General features: G+C 40.4%; 1 protein-coding gene across 1 annotated transcript in view; it reads left to right on the top strand.

The window, feature by feature from the left end:
* schip1 (schwannomin interacting protein 1) overlaps window positions 1-18,593 on the top strand; it is a 192,867-nt gene that overhangs the window by 59,163 nt on the left and 115,111 nt on the right. Inside the window, exon 8 of the mRNA XM_034115357.1 lies at window positions 76-211. Coding sequence (XP_033971248.1) covers window positions 76-211 — 136 coding nt within the window. The remainder of the gene's footprint in view (window positions 1-75; window positions 212-18,593) is intronic.

Here is an 18,593-nt window from a genome sequence, read left to right as displayed (position 1 = left end):
AATAAAACTAACCTACATATTAGTATATCAGAAGTCAAATAAATTCTCACACATTCTATTCCTCACTACTTGTAGTATCCAGCGGGCTTGGCGTGACTTCCTCCGGAGACAGGAAGTGGAGAAGAGGAGCCCCTCACCACCTTCCCTCTCCTCCTCTGACAAGATGAGCATGTCAATCAGCATGACAACCCTGTCAGATGGCAGCACCCCGGTAAGTCATACATATGCCAAACATATTTTACATTACAAACTCGAGGCTTTCAGACAGCGCTGTGACTGACCGTGTTCAGGAGGCAGTGTGTTTGAGGATGTGTGTCGCATTGTCTCAGTTGAATAGAAACCATTGCTTATGGGAAAATGTTCTCATACTCAGTATATATTGTATATATATAGTTTTGTTTTTTTACTCTATAAGGCTTTGCTCGCACACACTTGTGATATAAGTTTGCGACATATACACAATGTTACAGTTGGGGCCTTAAGAGTATTGTGCAGTCTTATGTGGAGAATATATTACAGTGTGTATGTTCCCATTCATCTCCAGAAGGGGGCGATATCCCTCAGCTAAGTCCCTCAGCTAAGTCCCTCAGTATGCAGACTCACAAGCATCCTCTTCTCTGGGAGCAGAGTAAATATTCAAGGGTTTGGTTTGACATACACAAACGTTTTCTCAGCGCAACAGCACATTGAGAATTGAAATCAGTGGGACAGCTATTCTTATTCAACACTTCTTCCCTTCATTTAACCAGCCCAGAGTAAATCCCCAGGATTTTCTCGACTGGTCATTATAATTATAATTCTATACGGACGTGGTCTGCCGCCTTCTGGCTGAATAGCAAGTGTGTGCACACTTCTTTACTAATCTCCGAGCCTGAAGTCAACAGGCAGGTTAAATCTCAGAGACAGCTTGGAGAGTTCTGTGAATGAGCACACTTAGGTGGTGCTTGTCCACACATCTGCTACAGAGAAAAGCTTTGATACAGAAAAAGGCTGTTAGGGGTGAAGAGAATTCAAAGTGGTGAGTAACTGGAGTAACATGTGCGCTCTCTGCAGAGAAAACAGCCTTCAGTTACAGGTGAAGTGAGCAGCGGACTGGTCAGTACTCAGGTCAAGAAGGTTGTGGATAAAGTCAAGAGGCTGTCTATATTCTATACACACATACCACACACACATAGTAAACATCAGAGGCCAGGCAATACTTCGCTCACTGACTTAGGCCTCTAAACAAAGGCAGATGATCATCACCAGGAACAGCAGAGAGAGCCAGAGTGTGTGTCAAAGGTCAGTGATGAATGTGTAAATAAAAAAGTATGGAAACACAAAGAGAACACTGTTCCGGTGGGTCTTTCCAAGCAACCATATTTATTCATTTCTATTTATCAATCATAAGTTTTCACAATAACACAGTTTTTCTGTGTGTGTCTCTCTCTCTCTTTCTCAGACCAGGCTAAGGTCAAGGGAGAGAGAGTTTAGCAGCAGAGGGTGAAACCAGATCAAAAACAGATGTTACTCTCTGGTTGAATGTGTTGACACTGTAGACCTTCTCTCCTCTCCCATTTGAGTTCATGATTATATTTAATATCTTACAGGACTCATCGCAACAGTCCTCTGCTGTATAATCTGTAACCTGTCTCGCTTAATACAGTTTCCCTCGTTGGCCTTCTTCCTCTCTTTATTTGACTGTCCTTCCCTGTAAAGAAATGCATTTTGTCGATGTGACAAGTCCACCCTGTTTGAATTTCTAACAGCGGCTTTCTGTCGACCCAGAGATTCATTTTCAATCCACACCATGCGAGGCTATACATGCATGGGTGCACGCACACTTCAACACACACACACTCACACACACACGGAGGAAAGGAGACGCAGTGATGTGGCAGCCATCTCTAAAGTGATTGAATTTGTAACCTTTGTGCCTATAACATCGGTCTTTGACAAAACTGTGCTGCAGTGTGTATATTTGTGTGTGTGTGTGTTTCCATAAACAAGCTATTTTTCAGCCTGATGTGTTTTCAAGAGGGATGACGGATGTTTGTAGCAGCGTGTGACTGAAATATAGTTGACATTTGACTCTTTACTGTGTAAATGATCTTTCACGTTGTAACTCGGCTCACTCATTGCCATGACAATCCTGCAAAAATAGCAGCTCTGGATATCTCTCTTTATGATCGATCCCTCTGCTCCATGGCAACACCACAGAGGGAGGCAGAAATTATAGGTTTCATTAAAGAGGAACCTAACAAAACTCTGGCTTTTATGTCCAGATATGAATCAGCCGTCTACATTTTATCGTTTCATAATACTATACCACATCAACACTCAGCCTCCCGACCACCTAAAAGTACACAAACATGCACACACACAAGGGAGAGTGAGCACACACACACACACAAACACAGGCGCATGGACACACAGACCACGACAGCTTTAATTTCAGACTGTCTAGATGATAGATGTCTTTTTATAACCAGACATCAATCAATAGTGTTTGGGGACTGGCCCGGTGTTTTTCTAGCAGGATTGCCACTAAATTACTTGAGAACTGAGGATGAAAACAAATATTGGGAGAATTTCTGAACCTATACAAGACGTTTAGATTTTGAATTGTTATCTTTAGGTGTTTTAATCCTACATTTAGAATAAAGTCTAGTCTCCTGTCTTGTCTTTTACCAGATCTGTTGGGAGAGAGCTGTCCATTGCCTTGGTGCTGAAGTGCAGTATAATGTAGTTGCCAGGTTTTGACACTAGAGGGAGATCCTGTATCACACCGGCTTTTCTTTCTCTTTTCTTTTTTACCATTTTACAATGCTGTCCTATTCTAAGGGAGTGACTCGGTTGTAGCAGCAGACACACCTGTTGACCATTTTGAAAAAGCAATAACCTCAAGAATAGATATGCATTTGTTTGAATGGTATCATGACACAAACATTCTTTTGCCAATTTTTAAAATGTTGTTTAGTAGTTCACTCCTTAGAGTTTGACTTTACTTGATAATCCTACAACTATCCAACCTTAATGCATAACACTGGTTTAAAACCTCTTGTTAAATGATGGTAAATGGCTATGGTGATGGTACAGAATATGTATTTAGTTTGTTGACTTGTATTTTCCTGCATATATATGGATGAGTATGTGAATATGTGCGTCTCGGCTGGTGAAGGGCACACGTGGCAGGTTGGTCCATCTGGCCCTCTAAAGGTGCGGTGAGACTGGTCCGGGCAGAGCAGTGCTGCCTTCTCCGTCTGCCAGCTGTCATGTTTCTCCTTCTCTGCCCTCTCCATCACTGCTCTCTTAATCTTCCCCTCCTCCTCCTGCTTTTTCTGGTCACGTCATAGTTTATTTTTGCCTCCGCCTTTCATATTTAATGTCTTTCTATTTTTCTCGTTTCCGGGCATCTTTTCTAGTTCTGGCTCTCACACTCTGTTATAGTCTCTGTCTCTTTACCACTTGCAAACCACCTACTGTTCTCCCGGCTTTATCAGGTCATGCAGCTGCAGTAACACAGCGGAAGCTCGGCAGGGGACATGAAAAGAGGTTATGCAAAGTTTGGGGAATTTCCATTCCACTGTTACCTGCGATGTACACAAAGAGTAGACGTGCAGTAACTCCACGGAATAAAGCAGAGATAAGAGGCATTAAGCTTACATTACAGAGCTTAGATTGCACCCTATATCAAAGCATTTAACCTCTCACATTCATTTGTAACCATGTAATCCAGTCCAGGGTCCAGATTGTTGCCATGTCACTGAGCTGTCAAGAGAATAATCCTGGCAGTTTTTTTATTAACTGTACAAGTCAACCTTTCTGTGCTATGAAAAAAGCAGGAAAAGGTCACATATTGTATCACCAGTCTATTACACTAAGCCCTCAGCATTGTTACGATCTGAAGGACTCCCCGCCTTCATGCTGTTGTATTTACTGTACATTACCTCATGGTGTACCATTCAATGATAGCTAGACAAAGGCAGCTCACCAGTCTTCAATTAGTCAACCACAGGAGAAGAAAGTGCTTTACAAAGCCACTCTTTGTTCAATATTATTGAGCTTATTGAGGTAAAATCACAATGTTTATAAAAAAACACATGATTAGTGTTGACAAAATGTCAGGTCATATCAAGTCAATTCTATTTTTGACTCCAAAATTACAAACCTAGTAACAAAAATAATTTACTTTATGAAGAGCAAATTACACTTTCACCCTTTGAAAAGTAACAAGAAGACACATCTAATATTCTTAAGCATACAGATCATTATTATTATTATTATAGCAGTTTTAACAATTTATAAGACATGACATATTTAAAAAATAAATATAATGCAGCAATCACATAGTCAGGAAACACTATCCGGTCTTTTGATGCTGCAGATAATGGAGAGCAAATATTCTGTAAAACTGTTCAGTCAGACACAAAGACAGGCCTTGCCGTACTTAACATTGTTTCAAGAACCACACAATTATACTTCATCATCACCAGAGGCGGACAGACAGATTGACAGCCCTGGCAGGATGTAAGAAGACTTGCTCTGACACACCAGCCAAGGTGGTGATTGACAGAATCATTAGACCTCTCACCGCTCCATCACCACCTTATGTGGAGAGAGTCTGGCCCTAGCTGTAGAAGCTACAGAATGTACTTTCCCTTGTGACTGCAACCAAACTGAGTGGACTGAAAACAATATCAGGCTTTTCCATCTATGCACTCCAGCTCTTTGTGTCTTTTAAAATGCCCGCAGACATGTGAAGGGCATTCATATGACTCTTTTAATTATGTATTATGGAGATGGAGCCTTCACTGCAATAATGTCTGATGGGGGGCAGCGAGGTCCGACTCTCTGCTAATCACCTGCCAGCGGCATGTCAAGTCAAACATGGATCCTTTCACACCTGGGACATGTCATCTAGTACACTAGACTAATGCACATTACATCATCTGTGTGTGTGTGTGTGTGTGTGTGTGTGTGTGTGTGTGTGTGTGTGTGTGTGTGTGTGTGTGTGTGTGTGTGGTGTGTGTGTGTGTGTGTGTGTGTGTGTGTGTGTGTGTGTGTGTGTGTGTGTGTGTGTGTGTGTGTGTGTGTGTGTGCACACTGAGTCTTAATTATTGCAATCTGCACATTTCTTATGTATGTAGGACAGTTGTTTTCGAATGATGCCATTCCTTGCTTACATGTTCTCCTAGAATCCACAGGGGGTCACTGTTCTGCTTTGTTGGGACAGACCAGCAGAATGGAAGCAGGGAGTAGTCCAGGTCGTTAAATACTGTGTCAAAATGCACCCACAGGAGGGTAACTGCTCCCCTTACTCACTGAACATTAATCCAGTATCAATATGGATTTAATGGAAGAAGATTCAGAAAATCCAGTCCAAATAGTTGGAACTGCAAGGACTCTTGATGTTGTTCTCTGGAGGACACTATCAGTCAACCAGATACCCCCTTCTGTTTCCCTCTCATAATATAGTTAAGAGCCTCTGCTTTCAAAGATAATAACCCATTATCAATTTATGTGTAATTAAAGAGAGAGGTGAGCTGCTGTTTGGTATTGCATTGGCTTATCCAGGACCCTCTCTCTCTTTCTCCCTTGCTGTGTCTCCTCTATCTTTCGTCCTCTGCCTCCTTTCCTTGAGTCTTTTAATTTCACGACACTCCAATTAAATATTAAAGTGTTTCAGGATTACGTCAGACTTGTGAACAAGCAGCTGTTTTTTCGTTTAGCTTGCCTTCAATATTTTCATTTCTTGCTGCTTTTGTTCTTTTTTGACATAGAGTATAAAATACATGTTTGAGGCGTGTGGCGCAGTGGACTAGTGCGATGGTGTTCGGATCAGGGGAGCACAGGTTCAAACCCCACTGCAGTCAGCATGTCGTTGTGTCCCTGGGCAAGACACTTCACCCCAAATTGCTCCTGTGGGGATTGCCCACAGTATTGAGTATGGAAGTCGCTTTGGATAAAAATGTCTAACATGTAATGTAATGTAATGTAATGTTCTCTTTGATGTGCAGGCTTAAAGGCAGTACATAGAGACACTGATGATAAAAGGCTATGAAATCTGTAAACAATGCTGGATCAAAGCCCTTTAGGGTCATACATAGGATATTACTCCAAGCCTTGCACTCTCTGCGTTGATGCTACAATGTTCTGAACATGTCTTATACATTTTTAAATGGCGTTTTACTACACTGTATATACTCTAGCTTTAAGGCAGCACATTGCAGTTGTTTTCAATGCTTCTTTTTTCTATCATTTGTTATTAGTTTTCCTTCAGCTCTTGTTCGCCCTCTATCCACTTTGACATATCAAAAGGCTCTCTCCAAACCCACAACCCCCAAACACCACATTATCTCATTGATTTATATTTCCTCAGCAACATGACCATAATTGATCATTAATATCTGATTGGGGATATGGAGGGCAGCAAGAAGATACCATTGCGAACTACAGTATCTTAGATCTGGAATCTATTGATTGGGGCTTTGCTCGGTAATCAAGGACAGATTAGCCACATGCTGCAAAGGGTCGTTCATTACTATGAAGACATCCTCTCAGGATTTCTAAACTATAAGTGGGTCATTCAGATGATGGATACAGGACATCATTCACAGATAAAAGCTGATAGGCATGAACTCCACTTTAGGGCTCTCCAGACTCAGGCAGTAAAGTAACACTTATTCATGAAAGAAATATAGGATGGTTTTGTGTGGTTTTTTATTGTTCAGCATACGTAATGGGTAAGGGGATGAAGAGGAGCCATATCAAATCCAGTCAGTCCAATTTAAAGTGGACCTATCATGCTATATTTGAATAATATAGTGTAGGACCATACCTATATAAGGCATATTTATACTTTTTTTTTTACAAAATACCAAACAGATCATGCATTTTAGCCATGCCTCATTTTGCTCAATTTGACATTTTTTAGATCTGTTTTAGCAAGGGTTGATTCTGTGAGCAACAGCACCATCTAGAGGCCTGGCATATGTACTACAGCGTCTCCAGCGCTTTCGAACGGCAATGCCGTGGTTGTCTCCTCCTGATTGGTGGAGTTGGCCCAATAGCCGTAGCGCCACTTTCCTGACGTCAGGAAAGTGTTCAAATCTGGATCAGTTTTTATCAGATCCGTTGCAGCCCCTTTTTTAGAGATTTGGGTATGGAGGAAAATAGAGAGGGTTGTGATTTCTGACACTTGGTGAGTTCCCTGGAACACCGGGGACACATATTCATCTTTAAAAGACGTACAAAAGTGCATTTTGCATGATAGGTCCCCTTTAAGTATTTTACTTTTTTTCAGTGTTTATCTGTTGAATCGGTTACTTTGCAAATTATTGTAATTCTTATGCGCAAAGTGCATTCTTGATTGTGTCTGTCATTGTCTGTAATTTGCTAAAAAGGTTTTGAATGGATTTGAATACAAATTAGTAGAAAGGATTTTATTTCAAGTAAAATCATAATATAAAAGTCGAACCTTTTTACAACTGAAACAATAATGATTGTTTTGATGTAATCTACTGAGCACCATATTTTGTTTGAATTTGTTATTATAATAATAATAATAATAATAATACATTTAATTTAGCGCCTTTCAAGAGAAACAAAGAGGCTATTAGTATATATTAAGTGGTGTAGCTGTTGGTCGTAATTATCTGAAAACATTAGATATCTACTTTTGGGAAAAAGATAACACCTGATACCACATTTAGAAAATTCAAATCTACCGAAGCCATGTGTTTAAAAGTCTTACCTGAGTGGAGATGAGGGTAAAGCCTGCTTCTGCATGTGTGCAATAAGCCCTGCTTCCTCTTAAGCAGCACTGTTGGTGACAATGTTTTATTAATAGTGCTCTCAGCCTCACACATCAGGTATACACATACAGAGGCACATGAAGAGGTAAGGCAAAGTGTTTTACCATTCATTTGTACTGTGTGTGTGTGTGTGTGTGTGTGTGTGTGTGTGTGTGTGTGTGTGTGTGTGTGTGTGTGTGTGTGTGTGTGTGTGTGTGTGTGTGTGTGTGTGTGTGTGTGTGTGTGTGTGTGTGTGTGTGTGTGTGTGTGTGTGTGTGTGTGTGTGTGTGTGTGTGTGTGTGTGTGTGTGTGTGTGTGTGTGTACAGCCTGCAGCACTGTGCATATCCAGCCTCATTTACAAGATTCCACTCCTCCATTATCAGCAGGATCATTATCCTCTCTCCTCCCTGCCCTCGCTGCCTCACTTCTACTGGGACTCAAGGTGCCACACCAAATATCAACACACACATCACCATAACCCAGAAGGCTTATTATTCTGCATTCTTTTTACATGTGAACCCAAAACCAGAGTGCACATGAACATATAGTTGAAAAGTGTTGCTGTGTTTGCCACAGAAATCCGAGGTTACAGCGATGTGGAAATTGTTGTCAGCATGGTGTCTTCGCTCCTTGCACCATTATCTTGCAGGCAAGTTGATGCTGCATCAGTGTAGAAGGATATGGCGATGCAGCGATAGATATCGAAGATGTGATTCAGGTTGCTGGAATAGCACTCGCTCAATGTCTTCTTTTGTGCACATATATATCGCACTGTTGAGCATGATTGAATGCAGTATATGTTCCAAATCAAGGTCATATTTTCATATGCTTATGAAAGGACACATGTTCAACCAGCAGGGTCATGGAGCACCAACCATTCCATGTTTAAACAGTGAAGGGCGTCAGAGTAAACCAAACAGATTCATTTCTGTCCTTCAGTTTTCTCTCAAAAACAATTTCTTCCTTCGATTTTGTATGCTTCTCATTTTTCCTGTTTTTTGTTAGAATGACGGCTTTACTCAATTCCTTTTTTAGTAATTTTCCCCGCCTGGTCTGAAGTCGTATTTCTGATCCCCCAATCCCTCTGCTTATTCAGCCCTGTGAGATCCCACTAATAGTCAGAGGGACTGCTGAGGCGTGCAGCAGTAGGTTACACCAAACTGACTGTGGAAAGATAAAAGACAGCATATACACGCAACAGCGATTGTTGTTTTCTGCTCACTCAGATCTGACCATCTAAGCTGTGATTTATATTAAACAGACAGTGTTAGTCCAGGATTTGTGTCTACATGAGGAACATGAGTGAATATTGCCTAAATATTACATTTCAAAACCTTACTTTACCTCAGTGTATTGTTCTATTATAAGGGATCATTGTTTTCACGAGAATCATAGAACTAAGCAGGCATAAAGGTACAGTATAATTTGTAAGATATGAACAGAATTTAAATTTCAAAACACTATCTACAGTAACTTCACTTCTCTTCAGAGGTGACTAGAATTAAACATTGCACCTTTACACAGACTGCACCACACCCATTATTAGCACTATAGCCCTTTGCCAGCTTCTAATTAACTTGAATGGTTGGGCGAAACGTTTTTTTTACTCTAGATATTAAGTCAAATTCACTTTTAGTGCATTAAGCTTAATTGTTTCTTCCAGTCTTTTCGCGTTCAATTAAATGTCCTTCAAACTTATTGAATGAGCGTTTGTTTTATTACTTACAGTTTTTAAGGCAAACGACTGCCTCAAAAATGTTCAAGTAAAAGCCAATTTCTCTGGGTTACCAGCGTACTGAACATGTAATCTTGTTCAGAAGGACAGAGGGAGGAAGGGGATTTTGTCTCTCGGTTTATTGGTTTGGCATTTAGACACTTGAGAAATGCCGAGGAGAAGAACAGAGGGGAATGTATTGAACAGAAGGGAGATAAAAAGAGGGGAGAAAGAGCCCATTCTCCTTCCCACTGAGTGGTCTGGTCTCCGGAGAGAAATATACTGATTTGTGATTAATGAAAAGATGGAGAAGAGGCTCTTTCCCTCTCTGTCTCCCTCTAACCTCATTCTCACTCTCACGCAGAAAATCCATCTCGGTAATGATGTCTGTGTGTAGGGAATGTTGATTATGGAGCTGATGAAGAGAGAAATCAGCCAATAAAGGGAACCCAAAAAGATTCGGCAGTACTGTATTATCATCACACAAGCACTCTGCGGGTGAATTTGAGATAACGTGTTATCATGAAGTAAACACCTGACCTCTTGCAAGACACACAGTCAAACCCTTCTCCTATGTAACTTTCTCTCCACTTTAGCAAAATACTTTGCATAATACTTAGCTAGATTATAGTGGGGTGCTTAAATGATGCAGGGCGATGATGATTCAGAGTCTATTTTGATAAGAAATTAGAGAGTTTAAAATACAAGCCCAGTAAAGTGATATCAGCTGTGCCCTTCTTATCGTAACCAACACATCCTGTCGACCAGCACACAACCCGGTCCTACACTGATATTTCAGCACATTCATTTGGCCTCGTTATTTAGGCAGTGGTGAACAGAAAGGGCACAGGAGCAAGGAGTGTGGATGATGAAGAAGTCACTTAGAGTTTTAAACCGTACTTACACGTCATAAGCACAGGAGGGTGGCAGAAAGAAAAGGTTGCAAACGAGTGCAATAGATGAGTTGTACTATGTTCAGAGATGGAATAGGGGTGAGCAAAAGTATCATCTCAAGAGCCGCCAGCAAGATCAGAAGCGACGCTGCACCTGACTGTCACATGGGAGACTTCACAGCAACCGCACTACGAGCCGTCATTCACAAACCATTATTCAGGGAGAGAAAACGGTTGTAAGCGCGTCAAAAAGTGGGGACGGGGAAACGTACACATAAAAGGGGAAGATGGTAATTAGAAAGAGGAACAGCATTTCTCCTGAAATTCAGAATTTTGTTAAGACAAGATCAGATTGTATGTAGAATTTCAAGGTGAAAAGAGATGCCATGGAGTAAGGAAGGAATAGATGAAGGGAAGTTAAGTTAAAAAGTGAATGGAAAGGTTCATCCATTTACACCTGACTATTCCCTGTTTTTTATATTTCTGTTGTAAATGATTGTCTTTTATTGTGATTGTAGTAATGTGTTTTTATTACATATACAGCACTTTGGCTCGACCAAAAATTGCTTTTAAATGTGCTATATAAATAAAACTTGATTTGATTTGATTTGATATATAATGTATGTCTTCCAAACCATTTTACTTTGTACCAGCTTGGAGATCCCTAACTTTGGTTCTCACCAAGAAACTCTTACCAGCCAGCGTTTTCTTCTGTGGTAAACTCCTTGTGACCATCCTTAGATGGTACTCAAATCACCTCAAATAGATGCAGGAACAGGCGCTGATCACTTACATGATTTTAAGCTTTCGTCTCGGTTACATCCATCTACTTTCCTCTTGTTGTTTCCGACCTGATTTCAGTGAAACCAGGGTCCTTTGTTAGCAAAGACAGTACAAATCATTTAACCTGTAAAACAAGCCTTTCTTTTTGTTTAAGCTCTTTCATTTTCAGAACGATATGTCCGCCCATGTTACGGCAGCGACTTCTTCACAGACATTTCCTTACTTAGTATTTATTTTGCTGTCATTGATATAAATTGAACCGATGAACAACTCTCATAACAATGTATTGTAAGTCAGCAGTCTCAAAAATAAATTCAGCTCAGGGTAGAATTTGTAGTATTTGTCAGAATTGGGTCACCTATCAGCTCTTTCAGGTTAACACGTATTCAGGTTGTGTTTGTGTGTTGTAGTAATACATATTGCCTCGAACACAGATGACTGTATACCCTTGTTGTATACTGAATGACAGCAGTTGTACTGCTCCGGACTGCAAAGGCTGCATATTCAATGTCTCGAAAGCGATGTGTGCAGAATTCACAGAACAAAGAGAGAATACCTGACAGCTTTGATATGACAACACTTCCCCTCACGTCGAGCTCCAACAATTCAAAATCAGTCATTCAGGGAGTTCATGAACTCTGAAAGAAAGAGGGAGAATAAAGTGAAGAGTGTACGAGGGAGATGGGAAATGTGAGGGGAAAAGAGAGGTTTTCCAAGAATTCTCACTATCCAACTGTTCAGTGGCTCCCACCTCCTGTGGGGAGAACAGAGGTTTTGCTGGGAAAGAAGATCACATTTGCTATTAAGGCGAAGGCATTTTAACTCCTTTGTAGAAAGCAGATCTCACCAGGGACTAGCAGAGGTAAAAAGTTTGAGCAAGGAGAAGCTAACTAGTTAAGAGGGAAGTTTCCTAGTGCCAGTTATGGTTTATTCATTTCAGTTCTGGAAATGAAGGTCTTGCCAAACTATAGATTTCTTTCTGCCCTACATTAGTGTTATTAATTTATTGTCTCTTTCCAGCTGTTTTACTCTTGAATGTGGATCAATATTTCATTGGATAATTACCATTTACCAGTAGGCAGCTGTCTCCCTGGCATGAATGCTCGGATATGGAAATTACCTGAATCTCTCAGGCACAGTAAATGTATTTAAATAGTACAACATCAATCACAATATACATCTAATACGCTTCTATACCACAATTCCTCATTTGCATATGTTTAAGAGTATTTCACAAATTCAATACTATGCTCTTACAAGTTCCATTTTGAATGGAGAAACCCTCTCTGCATACGTAATGCAGCACAAAATATCCTCATTCATCAAAGCTGTGTTGGGTTTTCAATACATATCCATTTTGTTTAGTGAATTCAAAGGTGGCATGGTGGTAGGCACAGCTACCATGTTTTAGTTATAACAGTCATACCACATGTAATGAAATGACAAATGACTAAGCAGACTCTAATTTGTTGATTTGATTTTGATATATTCCTGTAGTCAAGAGCATAAGAAGAGATTGTTGGTACAAATGCAACAGTCAGCTTAAATCGAATGAAAATATCCTCTTTTAGTCAAGTGCTTTCAAATCAGGGTTATGTTAACTTCAAATGCATTCATGTAAGCTTGTCGTACCTAACAAATGAAGTGTATGTCCAAAGCTTGAGAACCAAGAAACAAATGCAGAGAGGGAGATTAAAAGAGTTAGACAGAGAGCAAACTTTACAATTTCAAGGCATGCGAACACATATTTCATCTGACTTGTCTTTGTAAGTGTGAGTGCACAAAGACTGCTGTTAGCTTGTGTGAACGCGGGTATGCCTGCATGTGCTATTAAGTAGAACTCACTGGACCGTGCTTCCATATGGCTGGCCTCAATACAGCCAGTGTCATGCCAGTTATGCTCTAAGATTAGCTAATTCACTTTTCGTTAAGGCAGATTGCTCTGCCCAAAAGCACATTTTGTTCAGTCCAGCACTATCTTCTCTCTCTATAATGATGGACAGCCTGTCTACACGAGTCAGATTTGAAAATGAAATGAGCAGAGGAATGTCAATCGTGACACAGACTTCTTAAACATTGAGCTACAAAATGTAACAAATGAATTTGCATGCTTGTCAAACTGAATATTGTTTGGATATTTGTGTCTGAAAATGGATCATAGCACTTTTCCACAAGCTTAAATGGTCACCTTGGTAGTGGAAATCACCACATCGTAAAACCGTTGCTATAAACAAGCATACAATAACATTAGGATGGTTTACTTTGCTGTTAACCCTAATGCTTTTGTGTCAAACGTGCTTCTATCAAAACTAGCTAAGATGATCTTATATTTGAGCGTGTCGCTGTGTTCTGTAAGCTTCAGTGCGTCCCAGCCCCTTTGCCCCTTGGTCCCAGCCTTACACATGTCCCTTTGATCAGCTCTGATGTTTAATTACACTAAACAAGATAAGACTGTGTTCTCCATCGAAACCGTTTCAGCTTTGTCTTCTACCCCTCTTGTCTATCACTAATAGAAAACAGCTGGGCACATCATTGGGTAGAATGAAATGCCTTATCCCAAAAGACTTGCTAGCTGTTTGTGCTCATCTTGTTCTCCTTTAAAGAGGCTGATGTACACCCGGTGTCCAGCCACAGTATTTATATCTGGTTTACTGCAGTCCATTATCTCAGACTGTCATGTGAGGTAGCAGTGTCTCAGGATGCTTTATTAGCGCTGATGTTTACCTGGCAGTTGAGGATAAGACGGTAAAAAATGAGAAAAACAAAGAGTCAGCCATAGATTCCTTTACAGTATTGAATACAAAATCTTTAGGTTAAAACAACTTACCTTCTAAAACCGTCTGTTGACAGAGATGAAAACAAAAATGGCGAAAGAGGGCTCCGACATATTCTGCTATTTCCCCACCCAACCAAAGACCATAGTAAAGTAGAAGTGAGAATGGTGGAGGGACAATATGAGTTATGGAATCTGTAATGAATAGCTTCAATGACACCACTAGCTGCCAGATTGCATAGTTTAGCTCAATCCATCACTAAAGGAAGATTTTCGGCTCTTACCCTGAAGCTGAAATGTAAAAATTGCAGCTACTCTGTCCAGTTTGAATACTGACGCCATCGATTCACTGCCCCGCTATCTTCCCACAGCCTTAATTACGTGGTATATCATGTGCTATCTGCCCTCCTGTCTGAGCATGGTTATCATTCAGTATAAGGTGAGTGAGATGAGCCCATTCTAATTAAATAAGGGAGAGAGACGAAGAGAGATTACAATACCAGTGTGTGCAATGTGACCTGGGTGGAATAATGTCTATATTTGGCTGTCACACAGTTTATGAACTGCTTAGATGTGCAGTCACACCGTAGTAATATAAGATCACTGGTAAAAGATATAAAACTAACCTCAACAGATACGCACCAAACAAACCCCATCAAAAAATATAATAAAGGCCGCCCAAAGAAATATATTATATATATAATATTTCATCTTTTCCTTTTTCATTAGACACAAACACATGTCTCTATGTGTTTGTGTTGCAACTATATAAACAGAACAAATGTGTCTTGGGTTTTAGTATAGAAAAACATATGAGTGCATGATCACATTGGTAGAAAGGAGATGCTCGACAGAAATCTGTTTCCTTTTGTGTCAACCTAACAAGGTAACCAACTATTGGTGAAATGGATCAAATAAAATGAATGCTCTGCTTCAGCGCTCTGCTGAGACATTGCTCTGAGAGGTGTTCAACTAAAATTGCCCATGTACAGTAAAACTGAATGAATTTCACAAATCAAAAATCTACACTAACAGTGTGTATTTTGCCATCTGTGGCAGAAGGGAGGAGGCACCTGCAGAGAGAGAGAGACAGCTCTTTGTGTTCGAGAGAGAGAGAGGGTGCCGCTGGAAAATCCTGAAAACAGCTCACTCATGGCAAAGTAACAGTACATATCTATAATCTTGGGCATTTTCCAGATTCTCTCTCCAGCTGTACCAATCATTTTTTTCTCCATGTGATGTGTGTGTTTGAGTGTGTGCATGTGGCCCCTGCAGGAAGCCATAGGTCCCAATCTGTGTCAGTGTTATCTCTTTACCAGAGCATTGACCAACATGTAGAGCTAATCAGCTGGGTAGCCGTCTCTCTCTCACACACACACACACACACACACACACACACACTCACACACACACACACTCACACACTCACACTCACACTCACACTCACACTCACACTCACACTCACACTCACACTCACACTCACACTCACTCACACTCACACACACATTGCTTTTCTTTGCTTTGCTCCCAAAGGGAATTGAAGAGCTGCAGGTATCCTTTAGGGGAAAACATTTCAAAAGTTGGGATTAGGTGAAAAGCAGCTTTCGTAAATGCAAGGTTTTATTTTGTAATTAATATGAATGATGCTCATTCCTCCTTGTATGTCTTATCAGGTCCAATATATTACCCTGCATGTGCTCTTGCCCAAGATGGACTTCCAGGCGGAGGTGTAGAGTCAAACTACTGAGTCCTTGACCTTTGGTAACCTCCTAACACCACTCCATTGATTTAACAAAGTCCTCTGTGGATGACCTTGGAAGGAATAACAGAGAAGATTTATGAGTGTGTCTGCCTTCAAGATAATATGGTTTTAAGTGCTGTGGGATGCACAAGGGTATATCTCTTAGGAGCGCAGTGTAATATCACCTCAGGTTGAATCTTTTATTTTAGGTTGCTTTTTTTTCGCAGTACACACCCGTATGTCCACCTCTATCGCTTCTTTGGGCTTTGTTCCCTGTGTTGAAGAAACAGACGGCCCTCGCGGCTCTTCCACAGACAGTTTCACAGCAAACAGTGGCTTGCGACTCTTCACTGCTGAACTCAGATAAGAGGATTATGGATCCGAGACGACTGAACAGGACATTTAGTGTCGGTGCCCAGAAACAGCCCGATCAGCAGCTCAGGGTTATTAGGCAGCTCCTAGACTTAAAGACTGGCTCTGTCTTTCATTTAATGTCATCAACTTCTACCATCATCTTCTTTCGCCTCTCTTTCCTTCCATTCTCCCAATTCCACCCCACCATTTGGTCCATCTTATCTCCTTGCTTTATATTTATTACCCACTAATTGAATTACCTCCTTCAAGTTGTTCTGTATTCATTGCACCCTTTCTGTTTGATTTAGTCCCATCCTCCTCTTCTGCTACTCTTCTTATCCCTTCTTTAATCCTCATTGTTGTCTGAAACTCATCAATGTGCCAGCTTTGGAGTTATATCGCAGCTTGCATTCATCATAAACTTCTCTGCTTGTGTGTGCGTGCGTGTGTTTAAGACCTCTTTTTTAGTGTCTTTGATTTAAAGCCAAGGAAATGTATGTTCAGCTCGCCTGCCTTAATGTGTGTGGAATGGCTGAGTGCTGTAAAAAAAAGAACCATAATTGCACCACATATGAAAGAAGCAGGCAAAGTGACGGCCCCCCATGGACCACCTCAATACGAGAGGAGATAATTACTCAGTGAAAGACCGAGAGGAACAGTCAACACCTCATTGTCCTTATGGCGCGTCAGTCAAATATTCTGGATGGATTATGTCATAAAATCGTGTTATCCAAAGAAACAAAAAGATGGATGCACTCTTGATCTGTCTCTGGAAATATTTGATTACAGATTTAATAAGATGACCTTTTGCTTATCAAGAGAAGATTAAGGATGAGTGCTGCACCAGCAATGCTCTGCCTCAAATCCATAGTAGCCTGCAGGGCAGATCCGCACAGAAGGGTATCAAACCTAAAGGCTTGATGACTGTTTGAAAGAAAGATATAGCATACATTTCCAAATGTTTGCTGTTAAGTCTTGTTTCTCTGTCCGGCTTTTCTTAAACTCGTTTGAGATTGTTATCTTTGTCAGGCCTTGACAGCTGCCATCAGGGCGAAGATATGCTCTACCTGATCAAAGGACTAATCGCTTTTCAAAATCATTCATCCCTTCTGCACTCAAACTTTTAAATTCTTGATAGGCTTTTAACTTGATTATTTATTTATTTATTTATTTATTATTGTGATGCTATGAACTATTTATAGTGTAAATTGGAATGATCCACATCTGTGCTCCCGGGTGTATCTGTGTGTTTTCTTCCTGTATGTTCCTGCCTGTGTACATGACATAAGCTGCTGCTCATAACCAATTGCCCCTTGCGGGATTAATAAAGTTGTTGATTGATTGATTGATTGATTGATTAATAAATTAGGACATTCTTTAAAAGCTATTATTGCCATGGCTAAATAGTAACAACAAATCAACAATGTTTCCAACACTGACATTTCTTGTTCCTAGTGAATATATAAAGTGTGTTTATTTATTGCACAGACAATGTGTCGAGAGTATGGACAGAGGAGTAAAGAAGTTGATCAATAGATAATAGAATGCCTCTAATCTTTCATATTAGAAATTCACCATGGAGACAAACATCCTGCTTCACAGATAAATGGTTTACTTTTCACACACACACACACACACACACACACACACACACACACACACAGACACACAGACACACACACATTATTCAGTAAGCAAATTCAAGTCAAAGTCTTAAACTGTTGCTTGTGATGTTCTAACAGTGATGCATTGCTTTGTGGGAAAGTACACACATACATACATCTTCAAGCAACGCTTTGAAAGTAAAAACCGTGTGCTTTCTAGTCTTTGAAGTTGTTCAAGCTTTAATACGCACTCTGTCCCCCCACACAAATCATTTTCTTGCTCAGCAGGGGGCCAAAGGTGTCCGTCCCTGTTTCAGTGGCATTTGTGACTCCAATCATCTTTCACTTGTAGCATTTTGGTGTAATTCAGACAAGAAATAAGGAACTTAGAGTACGTTTGTGAAGTCCATCAAACAAGAACACCACCAGCGTCACTTCTGGCCTCCAGCTCTGCAGTGTTTTGTCTAGGTGTCAGAGCCTAACAGCTGCTATGTTAGTGCACTGACGTGGACTGTGCCATTGGAATTACGTCAGAGCTGTTCTTAGCCTTCATTGAGCATCACTGTGAGTGTCTCACATATCCCCGCATTTTTTTTTCTTCACACATTTCTTCTTTCTCCTCAACCAAAGAAAAGCAATTTCCTTTTGTTATTGTCATATTTCCAGCAGATGAATTGAGTTATTTTTTTCTACAGCAGTGTAAAAGTTCTAATCCTTATTGCTGCAGGCAGAAAAATAATTGAGTCAGTGGGGGACTCAAAACACACGCACTAGCTCTGGACACAAGTATGTACATCTACACATAAATAAACACATACTTATTTAATTAATTACATAAATATACACATACAGTAGCTGATGTACACAGTTCATTTGTGAAACGTTTTTTACCATAAACAAAGGTAATGACTAATTATAATGCTGAAGTTATGATGGATATTGTCAGCACAAAGAT

This window comes from Trematomus bernacchii, unplaced genomic scaffold (assembly GCF_902827165.1).
Source record: "Trematomus bernacchii unplaced genomic scaffold, fTreBer1.1, whole genome shotgun sequence".
Lineage (NCBI taxonomy): Eukaryota > Metazoa > Chordata > Actinopteri > Perciformes > Nototheniidae > Trematomus > Trematomus bernacchii.
Note: the sequence above shows the minus strand (reverse complement) of the source record. Positions and strands in the feature narration are given on the sequence as shown.